Here is a 12,583-nt window from a genome sequence, read left to right as displayed (position 1 = left end):
GAGAATCATGTTTTAAATTAAGTTTTTAAATCTGTACCAAACATATTTCTTTGACTTATATTGTTTTTGCTTCTGTGGAGACTCACCTGAGAATTTGACATTGGATATAGACCAGAGGTGTCCAACCTTGGAAACTTTAAGACTTACGGACTTTAATTCCCAGAATTGCCCCACTGGGACACCCTGATGTAGATGATGAAACAAGCGTTCTACTGTGAATCCCTGATCTAGTTTATTCTCTGAGGTTTCGCCTGTTGCAGCCTCTTAACTCAATCTTTGTTAACCACAGAAAGATCTCTTGGGGGTTATACAAAGTGGTGGAATGATACTGCAATTCCAAAACTTTCAACTGTTGGCTATGAGAATCTCTGCAAATAGATGATTTGATGTTATATTTTTCTAACACAATTTTCACCTCAGGTGGTGGGTGACGATACTGGCAAATTTAATGCCTTATTCTCAAAGATGTTGAAGAGAAGTTTCAACAACTTTTTATATTCAGAGCCCCTAACTGTGTCATCCGCTTTATCTTGAGTTGTTGTATCAGTGAGGTGGGTGGCATAGAATTTTAATAAATAAAAATAAAAATCTTAGCAGATTGGTTTAATCAACATTTCTAAAATTGATAAATTGGGCTCAGTTGCAAATACAGGTAGTCCTCGACTTATAACAGTTCAATTTAGTGATCATTTGAAGTTACAGCTGCACTGAAAAATGTAACTTATGACAATTTTTCACATTTATGACCATTGTAGCATCGCCGTGGTCATATGATTTACATTGGGATGCTTGACAAGTGGTTCATACCGGTATTTATGACGGCTGCAGTGTCCTGGGGTCATGTGATCCTCTTTTGCAAACTTCTTACAAGCCAAGTCAATGGGGAAGCCAGATTCACTTAACAACTATGTTACTAAATAACTGTAGTGGTTCACTTAACAAGCGTGGCAAGAAAAGTTGAAAAGGGGTTAAAACTTACTTAACAAATTTCTCACTTAGCAACACAATTTTGAGCTCAGTTGTGGTCGTAACTCAAGGACTATCTATACTTTCAGAAGGTGCTGGGTTTGAATCATACTTACATGAATATTAAGGAAATATTTATTATTTTTTTAGGGAATATGCATTTTCTTTGATTTTTCACCATACTGTACATTCAAAGAATAAATGAATAAAAAAATTGTGCAGTTGCAAAATATATAAACTTTGTTGGGATTATTTAAACATAACATGTTTATGAAAATACTGCCTTTTTATAAATGGCAAATTTGGTGATATTCCTGCTACATGCAATACAATTTTGCTGAAAACTAAAATTTTGGTTCAATTGTTCAAATATCCTATGTAAGCACTACACAGGAATCATACAGTAATGAGCTGTACATGTAGAGTGATAATAACAGGGTTTTCATTTAGTGGAAATGAATGATCACATGTTCTATTTTCTATTTTCAAATGTTGGGGAATTGTGGAAAATAAAGAAATATTGATCCACATTTGGTTCAGTTGATGACAAATACAATAGATGACATTAAAGATCAAATAATATATTATTCTATTTTCTGGAAATTTTCTAGTTACTTTTGATGAAGATAATACTATGGAATAAGAAAGGGTTTTTTCCCTCCTTTTGGTAACTGCTAGGATAGAAATAACAAAACATTAAAAATCATCTTTATAACCCAAGATGCTACCTAACCAATACTAGCTAATTTAGCCAAGCTCTTAAAACAACACAAGTATGGTTAATATAATCTATTGCTACCATTCTCATTTAACTCAAAATCAGTAATTTATGGCACGTGTTATCAATTAAAGGTAGATGATTCAATATTGTATATAATATCTCTATAAGTAAAAGCCAGTTTGGTGTAGTGGTTAATGCATCAAGCTAGAAACACAGAGACCACGAGTTCTAGTCCTGACTTAGGCACAAAGCCAGGAGTAAGACTGGGCCAGTCATTTTTAACCCTTGGAAGGAGGCAAACCATTTTTGAAAAACCTTGCCAAGAAAACTGCAGGAACTTGTTCAGGCAGTCTCCAAGAATCAGACATGTTTCAACAGAAGGGGAAAATAGTAATAAAACTATGTAATCTAATTTTTCTAAAATATCTCTTGCTGTTAGCTCTTACATTAGTCTTCTGAAATGTTCCCAAAAGGATGATATGTTTAGTTTTTAATTCATAGTCGATCAGAAGGTCGGCAGTTTGTCGGGTCGACTCCCAAGTGCTGTGTAACAGAGTGAGCGCCTGTTACTCGTCCCAGCTTCTGCCAACCTAGCAGTTCGAAAGCACGTAAAAATGCAAATAGAAAAATAGGGACCACTACGGTGGGAAGGTAACAGCGTTCCATGCTCCTTTGGCGTCTAGTCATGCTGGCCACATGACCAGAGAAGTCCTCGGACAAGCGCTGGCTCTTCGGCTTTGAAACGGAGATGAGCACCGGCCCCTAGAGTCGGAAACGACTAGCACGCATGTGCGGGGGAACCTTTACCTTTAAGTATAAAATAAGCTGATTATTTATCCTTGAGGAATGGTAGTGCATTATATGTAATCTTTGAGAATACAGAATATACATTTTAGTCTTTTTATGAATTAATACTGTATTTAAAGTCAAGATCACAATGTTATATTAGCATTTAGAAAAGGAAAATAAAGATTATCAAAGTGAAGTTCCATCTTTTTGGTGCATCAATGTTTAACAATATCCCAATTTATTACAGAAGTAATTTGCTGGCAAAAAACACCTATATTTCAATCATATTATAATTTGTTTGTAACATCTTATACCTTTATAAACACACTATATAGTTAAATATTTATTGTTATCTATCTGATTAAAATCCATATATGAAGGCAAAATAAATGTGAATGTTGATTAAAAATACCACGATAGCCTTGTATTGTCGATGAAGTGAATATAAGCCACGTTTGATTATTTTTCCCTATGTTGCAATATATGTCTGTGTATTTTTTAGTGATAGTTTCATTAATGTATATTGCATTCTAGATAATTTATATTCTGTAACAAACATAAGTTACTCATTATATGTACTTGAAATGTACTTTAGCAAATGAACAATTGTTGGTACTCATGATACCAACAATGATTTTATGTAATCTAAAAGGTAAATAATGCCTGTAGGCAAAAATAAAATAAAATAGGATGATGATGATAATGAGCCTCTCTTGAAATGTTATGCAGCAGGATGAATGTTTTATTATTTCTCATGAGAGATAGCAAAGATAGTAAAGTATCTTTGTAAAGTTAGTAAGTAAAGATAGTATGGAGTAAAATTAGTAAAATTATGTGAAATTTGATTTTGGTCAGTTTTCATTTTATTTTTGAATGTCCTGTCAACTGAAAAGATGGCTTATCTTTTTATTATTCATATTATAATTCAACATCTTTGGATTCAATTTATGGTTTTTAAGTGAACTATTACCTACTAGCCATCTGTTTCACGTGAGTACAGTATTAACTTCAATTTATTCTTCTGAGTCAACGGACAGCTCCCTGAATAATTTCATATTTATGAAGTGAATTTGGCAAAACATGAATTTTTTTCATGAATGTTAAGTTTATACACAGACACACATATCTACATGCATAAACCATAAAATGGTTTAATGCTTGATAACTGAAATACCAAGAGATTTTTAAATCTACTATTGCAATGGTTTTACTGCAAGCCTAATTCAAACTAAAAATAAGATAAATGTTTCTATGATACTTAAAATGTCTTCATCGTTTGCTATTAATAGTTTGAAGAGCTAAGATTTTCATGGCTGTTGAGATTTTCTATATAAAAATAGTTTCTATATGCTACAAAATATATTGATTGGCTTCAGGTGGTTTGCTGCATTTTCCAGTTTATTCCGTTTTCTTTTATACTTGATATTTGTTTGTTTGTTTGTTTGTTTAATAGTATTACTACCTCTTAAAATTGTTAATAGAAGTAAGGATCCAGGTAGTTGTTATTGTCACTTCCTCTGGATTCGTGATCATGACTGTCATCTTGTTCTTCATGAAAATCTTCTGCTTCTTCAAATTCTTCCTGAGTTAGAAATCTTCGGAACAAAGGGGTTCTCAGTTGTGTTTGCTGATCTTTGCTAATTTTTTGTTCCCCGTAATAAATGCTCCGCACAAGTGGAAAGCAGAAGAATGCATAGGTGCTCATTGGAGCTGTAAGCTTATTTCGGTCCACTCGTATGTAAGTTAAATGTTTGAGGTTCAGCGGATCAATAGTAGGACACATTAAAGTAACGTTCATGACTGTAAAAAGACAAAAACAATGTTTATTAAAGTAAATAGGTTCTTGCAAGATATTCCAAAGTAATGTTTGCCTGTTATGAGAACAAAACCAATAACCAGAAATCTTCTATCACTCTTGATTTACTTAAACTGAAACTGGTTTTTTTTCCAGTCTCCACCACTCTTTTAATCTAGATTCCCCAATCATTGATATGGGACAAAAACTCAGCATCAAATAAAATCTAAACTGAGGGTTTGGGAAATTGTGGCCATCCTTTTAGCATAACAAATCCTATGTAAGGATTTGGCATGCTTGTGTATCTTTTAACCAAAAACTAATTGCAACATAGAAAATTAATTGAGTCATAACTCCTACATGTTCTCTTCCCATATCTAATATGCTAGTTAAAATTCCATATAATTTAGTACCACATGCATTTAGTATAAGAACCTTTTAAAAACTCACTAATACACATATTATAGTGTATTAAATATATTTCAAGTAAAGGTAAATGTTAGAAAAACTACATTTATAAAAGCAACTAACCTTCTATTTCATTATCTTCTAGGTATAAATGTTGTAGGGTTCTTGGAATATAGAAAATTTGTTTCAATTTGTTATGCCCAAGATTAAGTTCCAGAAGATTAGACAACATAAAAGCATTATAAGGAATTTCTTTAAGATTGTTGTGTGACATTCTTAAAGCAGTAAGATTTGGAAGCTTGTGGAAGTAATTATCTGGAATGGAAGAAATTGAATTATTTTCAAGTGAAAGATACATTAGTGAAGGTGGTAGATCTGGAAGCACAGACTGTAGCTTGTTGTTACAAAGGTTAATCTGCATTAGGTTTCTCATACTTGAAAAGTCTATTCCTTTGAGCTGGGAATCCTCAAGATAATTATTACAGAGGTCAAGCATTGTTAAATGTATTAAACCTTCCAAGGCTTTGCTGTCTGACTTGGAAATTTGATTGAAACCCAGGATCAACCTTTCTAAGCTTCCAGGTAATGGGAATGGAATTTCTTCTAGCTGATTATATTCTAAATGAAGTTCTATGAGGTTTGCAAGTTTGACGAATACACCATTGTCAATCTTATGAGACTTGATTTTGTTGTGGCTGAGATTAATTTCTTTCAAAGCTGTGGCATTAACAAAGGATTCCAGAGGCACAGCTTCAATCTCATTATGCTGCAGATAAAGTTGCTGGACATGAGCAGGAATCTTTGGTATTGTCAGAAGCTTGCGATGATCACAGTACATGGCTGTTGGGAAAGTAGATGGACAGAAGCATTCTTTTGCACACTCAGCAGGTATGGTGGAGTATGGAATGTTATATTCTACATGAGGAATTTGATGAAAAATAGATGGATATTCATTATCCACTTCATGTTCATATTCATCCTCAAAATCATCACTCTCATATTGACCAAATACTGACATTTCAAAGAGAAGAAAAATAGTTAACAGTTGATTTGGTTTTGCCATATTCATTGTCTGCATGTTTATCCTGCAGAAAGAAGAAAACAAATTAAGTACATTAACATTAAAAAGTTGATAACAAAGGAAATACTGGTATTATATAATTAACAGAACAATGTTGTCTTTGTTTTGTCTAGGAGCTAACACTTCTACATATTTAAGATTTAAAATCATCCTAAGCTTGGAATTAAAATTCTTTTTTCTGTTTGCACTTAGCTTGAATGAGTACAACATTCAGTAGATTTAGCTAAACACTGTACCATTAAAAAGATTTGTTAGTGCTTAGTGGCATACAAAAGATAAGGCACATGTATTTACCTTATTTTAGGACTCTGTATATACATTTTCCCACTGTATTTTGATCTCTTCCTTCAGTTGAAATTATCCAATATGTTTAACTTAATAGCATAAATTATTATATTTCATATTATAAACATTGGTGTTAGCTTAATAAGACAATGATTACTGTGGTTCCATTGGAATTTCTTTGCCAGTGAAAAATGGCTAATGTTTTAAAGCAGGCATGTCAAACCTGCGACATACCGTGACTTTTTCCCCATTGCCGGCAATGAGGCAGGCGCGGTTTCAGTATGATGCATCCAGCCCGCAGGCCAGCAGTTTGACATGCCTGTTTTAAAGTATAATATGGCAATCCTCTGGCTTCAAAGACAAACGCTTGTCATGCAGTTCATTTCTGGACCTGTTGGTGGCTCTGCAGCCCAATCTGAAAGCACAGAGTCTAGCACATCATGTCAGCCTTCCCAGGTAAGCCAGACAGGAAATATGACTACAGGAACTAATTCTACTTTTTTTTATGAAGCTACATGAACAGAATCTTGCAGGTCTAAAACTAGAAACTTTCTGCCGTCACTTTTAACCATTTGATCAATTGGGGTAAGTCCTCCCTAACTCTTAAGCCACTGGGGACTCCTACTTCACTTGTCTGTTGGTTTCCTAGACAGCATCTCTTCCACAAGGTCATCCACACATTCCCTTACAGTAGTTGCTGCAGTCTGATTTGCTTCCCTTTTATAGAGAGCCACATTGTAGAAAAACACACACATCATGGAGCGGTTTCTTCCCTATCATTAGGGATTTTCAAATAGAGGCTAGGTATAAATGAAGGCGAATCTATGGGTCCCTGGATAATGTTGCAGGATCCAATCTGTGTCAGTCACTGAGACCAGAGGCTTTTGTCTTCTGAGCTTTCATACTGGACCTGGAGCCCATCTTCAGGGAACTTCTCTCTAGCAGAGTGTGTGCTTTGGGCTATTCTGTGTGTGATATTTATATGGTGCCTGGTTGTGTGCGGCTTTTCAGTTGTTGATTGGGGTGTTGATGACTGGCTATTAAGTTATTGGCTGTTGCCTAGTAATGTATTTTTTAGTAAAAAAAATATTAGTAATTTATTTAAGTATAAGAATGAAAAGACATAGAATTAATTGGGAAACCTAGATAGACATCGTTCCTTAGATTCAGAAGTAAAAGAAATTGTTTTTTCTTTAACTGTCCTTCCTTTTAAAATAAGTTATTATTATCCTATAAAACAAATTGAAACCAACTTCTGCAGTATAACTACCACTGACAGTAAAATTATTATTACTTGTTATTCTCATAAGCTGAGTAAAAAAATTAGTTGTTTCCAGTAAATTTGGGGAAAGAATGCATAATGATGGCCAAAACAGCAACCACAGTTAACAGACTAAATAATATACACAAATTGTGTTCTATAAATCAGTAAACGTCAAGTCAAGATCAATATTTACAAGTTGAAATTTTGTATAGATAATACCGACCAGTTAACGTCAATATCAAATAGCACAAATTCTTGCTTATATATAAAGTATAAGACTTTGTTGCCCGACAGTGTTAGTGTTAGATGATAAATCAACACAGAAAACATGGAAAAATAATCTAAACAGGCAATAACTTATGCCTAATTCAGATAAGTAAATAGATTTGTTTTATATTCAAGCAAATGCCCAAATAAAAAAAAAACAAGAACAAAAGTTTCTAAGCAGAACATAAATTACAAACTGATTGAGATAAAGATAAAACATTCACTTATATTGAATAAATTCTGTTCCATGCAATTGTTGGTAAATGAAGTATACTCTTTCATATTTGTAAATCAGAACAGGCTCTAAACCTTCTGTTATAAAAGTTTATAATATGTATTTCATGTATCCTGAGAGTTAGGAAATATTTTTCCTGGCATTGTTTTCCTTTTCTTCTTGCCTAGATTTTTTGTTCATTGAATTCATTTTAATCACATTATTGAGAAAATTAAATATTTACTTTGATTTTCAAAAAATGAAATGCTTTACCAAAGAACTGGAACATTGATTTAAGAATATGAACCATCAGATCTGAGTATAAACCACTAAATGAAGTCATTGACTCTTAAATAATAGGCTAATAGCTTTCAGTAAATTATCTTTATAACTAAAGCAGTATCCTGTATTAGATGAGTGAACTAACACAAACAACACATGTTCCTCTATACTTCACCTTCTGAAATATATTCCTGTTCTCTCCAAAGTCTGTTCTGGAAGCAGCTGAGCAATAGGCGGGCTTCCTGGAATAATGGCTTAAGAGAACTGGAAAAATAGCGGTGTCATAGTGCTGCAACCAAACACTAGGCAGCAGATTCAGATCTACATTAGTGCTGGCACAGGAGAAGATAGGATTCCGTCTAACTAACTTTTAGGAAATTTGCAGTATTGGGTTTTTTTTTTACTGTTGTCCAATAATCTGTTTTCTACCAAACCTATGCAAAATAATCTTAAGTCTCCATACATTGTTCTTAATTCATGCATAAATCAGACAAATTTACAAAGGATTTATGTTTATTATAAGGTACATCCTTTTAAAAGTTATGTTATTAAAAGTAACACTATATAAGAATAGTAGATAAATTGGATTTGAAATGTAGTAATTGAAGGAACATTACCACAGGGTTAATAGAATTTTTAAAAACAAATAATTTCCTACCTGAAGATAATTTGGTAGTTTTCTGCCAAAGAATATACCAGGGATTCTAGAAGGTGCCCTCAAGGTATAAGAGTTATCTTGTAGATATAAGCATTTCATGAAGTATAATTTGCTGCAAAAAAGGGTTCTGGAGAATGAAGTATTCCTTGTTGAACAGAATAGATTATACAAGTAAGGGTGTAATTTTACTCTGGTGAAATTATGTGGCTTAACTCTCCCTCTCTAATTTTTGGTTTGAGGTGTGGTAGGAATTTCCTTCACTTGAGGGGATGGTTGAAGATTATTTTTAGCGTTGACCATCAAACTATGCTTGCTTCCTTGTTAGTACTGGTTCTTATGTTCATTCGATTGTTTACTCAAGGAAAATCCAAGGAAAATGTATTAGTATTCAATCTGACAGTTAGAACAATTAACCAGTGGAACAACCTGCCTCCAGAAGTGATGAATGCTCCAACACTGGAAGTTTTTAAGATGAGACTGGACAGCCATTTGCCTGAAATGGTGTAGGGTTTCCTGCCTGAGCAAGGGGTTGGACTAGATGACCTCCAAGGTCCCTTCCAACTTATTATTATTATTATTATTATTATTATTATTATTATTATTATTATTATTATTATTATATCTTTTGCAAGGGCATTTAATGTTCATATTTTAAAATGGTTAAATATTTAACATTCCAATTGTTGAGTTTTATAGCTCTTACAAACAAGATGATTTTTTTCTGTTTCATGTCAGTTGTAACATAACTGAGTCCTGAGTCTGGGAACTTATTTTGTGAAAATACAAGTAACAGCTGACATAATTGAATGTGTTGACAGTATAATTCTGTGTATACTTTTCAGACACTAAGTAAAACTTATTTCATAATAAATAATGTTTAGCCTTGCAGTTCTAATCTTAATTTCAGAGGTGGATGTTAAGTAAATTAATCATGATTAAGTTTCTTTACCACTTATATTTGTCTGTCTGTCCGTCTGTCCTGGATGCATAAGCCGCTTCAGTCAGAACTGGCTTGAGTGGAATATAATTCAGAATAAAACAAAAGCAGAATTAGCCAAGTCATAATAGACTTTGTGCGAGCCTATCCTACTTAAGATAGGCAGACCTTATTGGGAATGTCCAATCCCATAGATATCCAGGTCCCGAACTATGAAGGGTTTGAAAGATGTTAAGCAACACCTTGAATTGATCCCAGAAGCCAATTGGTAGCCATCTTAGCTCCCCAAGCACAAGTGTTATATGGGCACATTGAGGGGCACTATGATTGAGCTATGCATTGTGGATCAGGTTCCAAATGGCCTTCAAGGATAGTTCTATGAAGAATGCATTGCAGTAATGCAACTGAATAACTAAAGCCTCACTAATTGTGGATACAGCCTTCTGTTTGAGGAGATGGCATAACTTGTATAATTTTATTGAAATTGTCATAATATAAAATACAAATGAAATAAACATTATAGGGAAACAACAGAAGGAAAGGAAGGGAAAGAGAAGTATGGGGTCAGGGAAAAAAGAAAACATCTTTTCTCTAATTAAAACAGTTAATATGGCCATCTCAGTTTTTCTACCCATTCTTCCATTTTGGGGTTATTATACCTTACCATTGTGGTGCATGAATAATTTTTGCTGCAATAAGCATATACAGTAACAAAATTCCAGAAGTTTTTTTTCAAATTCCTTGTCCATCAGGAACAAAGACTTTTGAATATAATATCGAGATAAAACCAGAACTCTTTTTATTGGGACTGATGGATAGTCAATTAAAAACACTTATGGGAGACTGGTTTTATATATGATAACTGTAGCAAGATTATTATTTGCACAAAGATGGGAGAAATGTTGAAATATCCACAATAGAAGAGTGGATTGTGAAGATGGTAGAATTAGCTGAACAGAGCAATAAGTACCTTTATAAGAGCCTCAAAATCTTCTATGGACTGTTTGCTGAAAATGGGGGGGGGGAGTGAAATTGAGAGGAGGGATAATGAGTATTTTTGCGGCCACTGTTAAGAAGGACAGAAATTGCTTCATTAGGAGGAAACTTATTACTTTATATAATAGAACTAGCAAAACTTCTGCTGAAAACAATGTTTTTGAATTTGCCAAGTGTACCCAAAATTTTCTTAACACCAAGTGTGATGCAAACAAAGTATACCTCACTAAGCACTCTGTCTATATTGGAGAGAAACAAACTGAAATAATATATCCAAATACATAGAAAAACTCCCCAATAATTACCTTCTGGTTTATACTCTGTATTAATTACAGCTCATACTGGAAAATGTTTGTATACCACAGCAGAATCTTGGCTGTTTTAACTTCGAGTGGACAGTCTGATACAGCTAAAATTCATTAATCGGCTAGCCACCTGGGAAAGCGCCTCTGGATGACACTGAGCAGATGGAATGGTGTTGTTGAATAGGAACAAAATCTACATTACTGCATTATCTTCACATTGGGCCTGTGAAGGCTATATTCCAAAAATTGAGTGAAGAGATTCATGAGGAAAGTTGAAAGCAAAAATTATTAATTTTAAATTCAAATTTACTTATATTATTTAAAATGATATACCGCAATTATTCTCGCATGTATTTTAAAAAAATTTCTTTATGTCTTATTGCATTATAATTTACCAGCAATTTTCAAAGCAGCTTTGGGGTCCACATATAAAGCTTTGAGGGGCTTCATGTTGTTCTGAATATTAGATTACAAAACTCCATGTAAATAGAGTTTTGTACACTGACCCAAATTGGTCTGCATCCAATTGACTTTGTGCCCTTTAACTGCTTGAATGTATTCCATATTTGATGCCTCTGAAAAGAAACCAGAAAATTTAAAACTATTAACCACTAAGTCATTTAGCAATAGCAATAGCACTTAGACTTACTGTATATACCGTTTCACAGTGCCTTCCAGCCCTCTCTAAGCAGTTTACAGCATCAGCATATTGCCTCCAACTATCTGGGTCCTTATTTTACCGACCTTGGAAGGATAGAAGGCCGAATCAACCTTGAATGAGAATCGAACTGCCAAACTGCTGGCAGCTGGCAGTCAACAGTTGTAGCTGGTAGTACTGTATTCCAACCACTGTGCTACCAAGGTTCATTTAATTAGAAATGGGCCCTATGGTTATATTGTCCTACATTTAAAACTTGTTAAATATCCTCTTCTGCAGGTGTAGAAGATCCACTCAAATGATCAGTTCTCAGTGACTTATGGCAATTGCTAGGAGCCAATGCTAGTCATCCTGTTGTACCTATTTTTAAGTCATGCAATGGAGAAACATAGCCTTGGTGGAGCAGTGGGCTAATGCCTCCTTAAGTAACACCAGCTGCCTGCAATTAGTGCAGGTTCGCATCCCACCAGGCTCAAGGTTGACTCAGCCTTCCATCCTTCCGAGGTAGGTAAAATGAGGACCCAGATTGTTGGGGCAATAAGCTGACTTTGTAATAATGCCGCTTGGGGCCCCCCCGAAAGCCCTAATAAGCAGGCATATACATAGAATGAAGGCTATTGCTAAGCACATTTGATTTGTGCTTAGATTGTAAGCCGCCCTGAGTCTTCGGAGAAGGGCGGGATATAAATGGGATTAAAATAATAATAAATAAATTAATTAATAGAAACTTGCTGCTTCTACTTGAAGAATTACTTGAAGAATCCTTTCTGAGTTTGTGTCTACCTCTCTTAATATTGGAGCCATCTCCAATTAGATCTTTTAGGTCCATGTTGAAGACTACTAGTATGTCCATCCAGTCCTTCTTCCTATGATTTTTAATTTTTAATTTTTCCTCCTTTCAACTCACCTTTGTACTGCCTATATTTTTATGTCAATTACTTAATGATAATTTAATGA

At 34.1% G+C, this 12,583-nt stretch overlaps 2 protein-coding genes across 2 annotated transcripts in view; one reads left to right on the top strand and one right to left on the bottom strand.

Moving 5' to 3' along the window:
- Positions 1-12,583, top strand: part of CENPP (centromere protein P) — a 162,647-nt gene that overhangs the window by 34,076 nt on the left and 115,988 nt on the right. The gene's annotated exons all lie outside the window — the stretch shown is intronic.
- Positions 3,937-8,261, bottom strand: OMD (osteomodulin). The gene is made up of 3 exons (XM_081317415.1): positions 8,248-8,261; positions 4,803-5,764; positions 3,937-4,276 (listed from the first exon to the last, which is right to left on the bottom strand). The coding sequence occupies exons 2-3, from the start codon at positions 5,755-5,757 to the stop codon at positions 3,951-3,953; spliced, it is 1,281 nt and encodes a 426-aa protein (XP_081173541.1). The 5' UTR covers positions 5,758-5,764; positions 8,248-8,261; the 3' UTR covers positions 3,937-3,950.

This window comes from Vipera berus, assembly GCF_964194415.1.
Source record: "Vipera berus genome assembly, chromosome: 2".
Classification (NCBI taxonomy): Eukaryota; Metazoa; Chordata; class Lepidosauria; order Squamata; family Viperidae; genus Vipera; species Vipera berus.
Note: the sequence above shows the minus strand (reverse complement) of the source record. Positions and strands in the feature narration are given on the sequence as shown.

Excerpts from the sequence above, each read along its gene's own strand:
- OMD (XM_081317415.1), bottom strand. The coding sequence starts at position 5,757 with ATGCAGACAATGAATATGGCAAAACCAAATCAACTGTTAACTATTTTT. Across the intron at positions 4,277-4,802 it reads AGAAGATAATGAAATAGAAG|TCATGAACGTTACTTTAATG; the intron begins GTTAGTTGCTTT and ends GTCTTTTTACAG.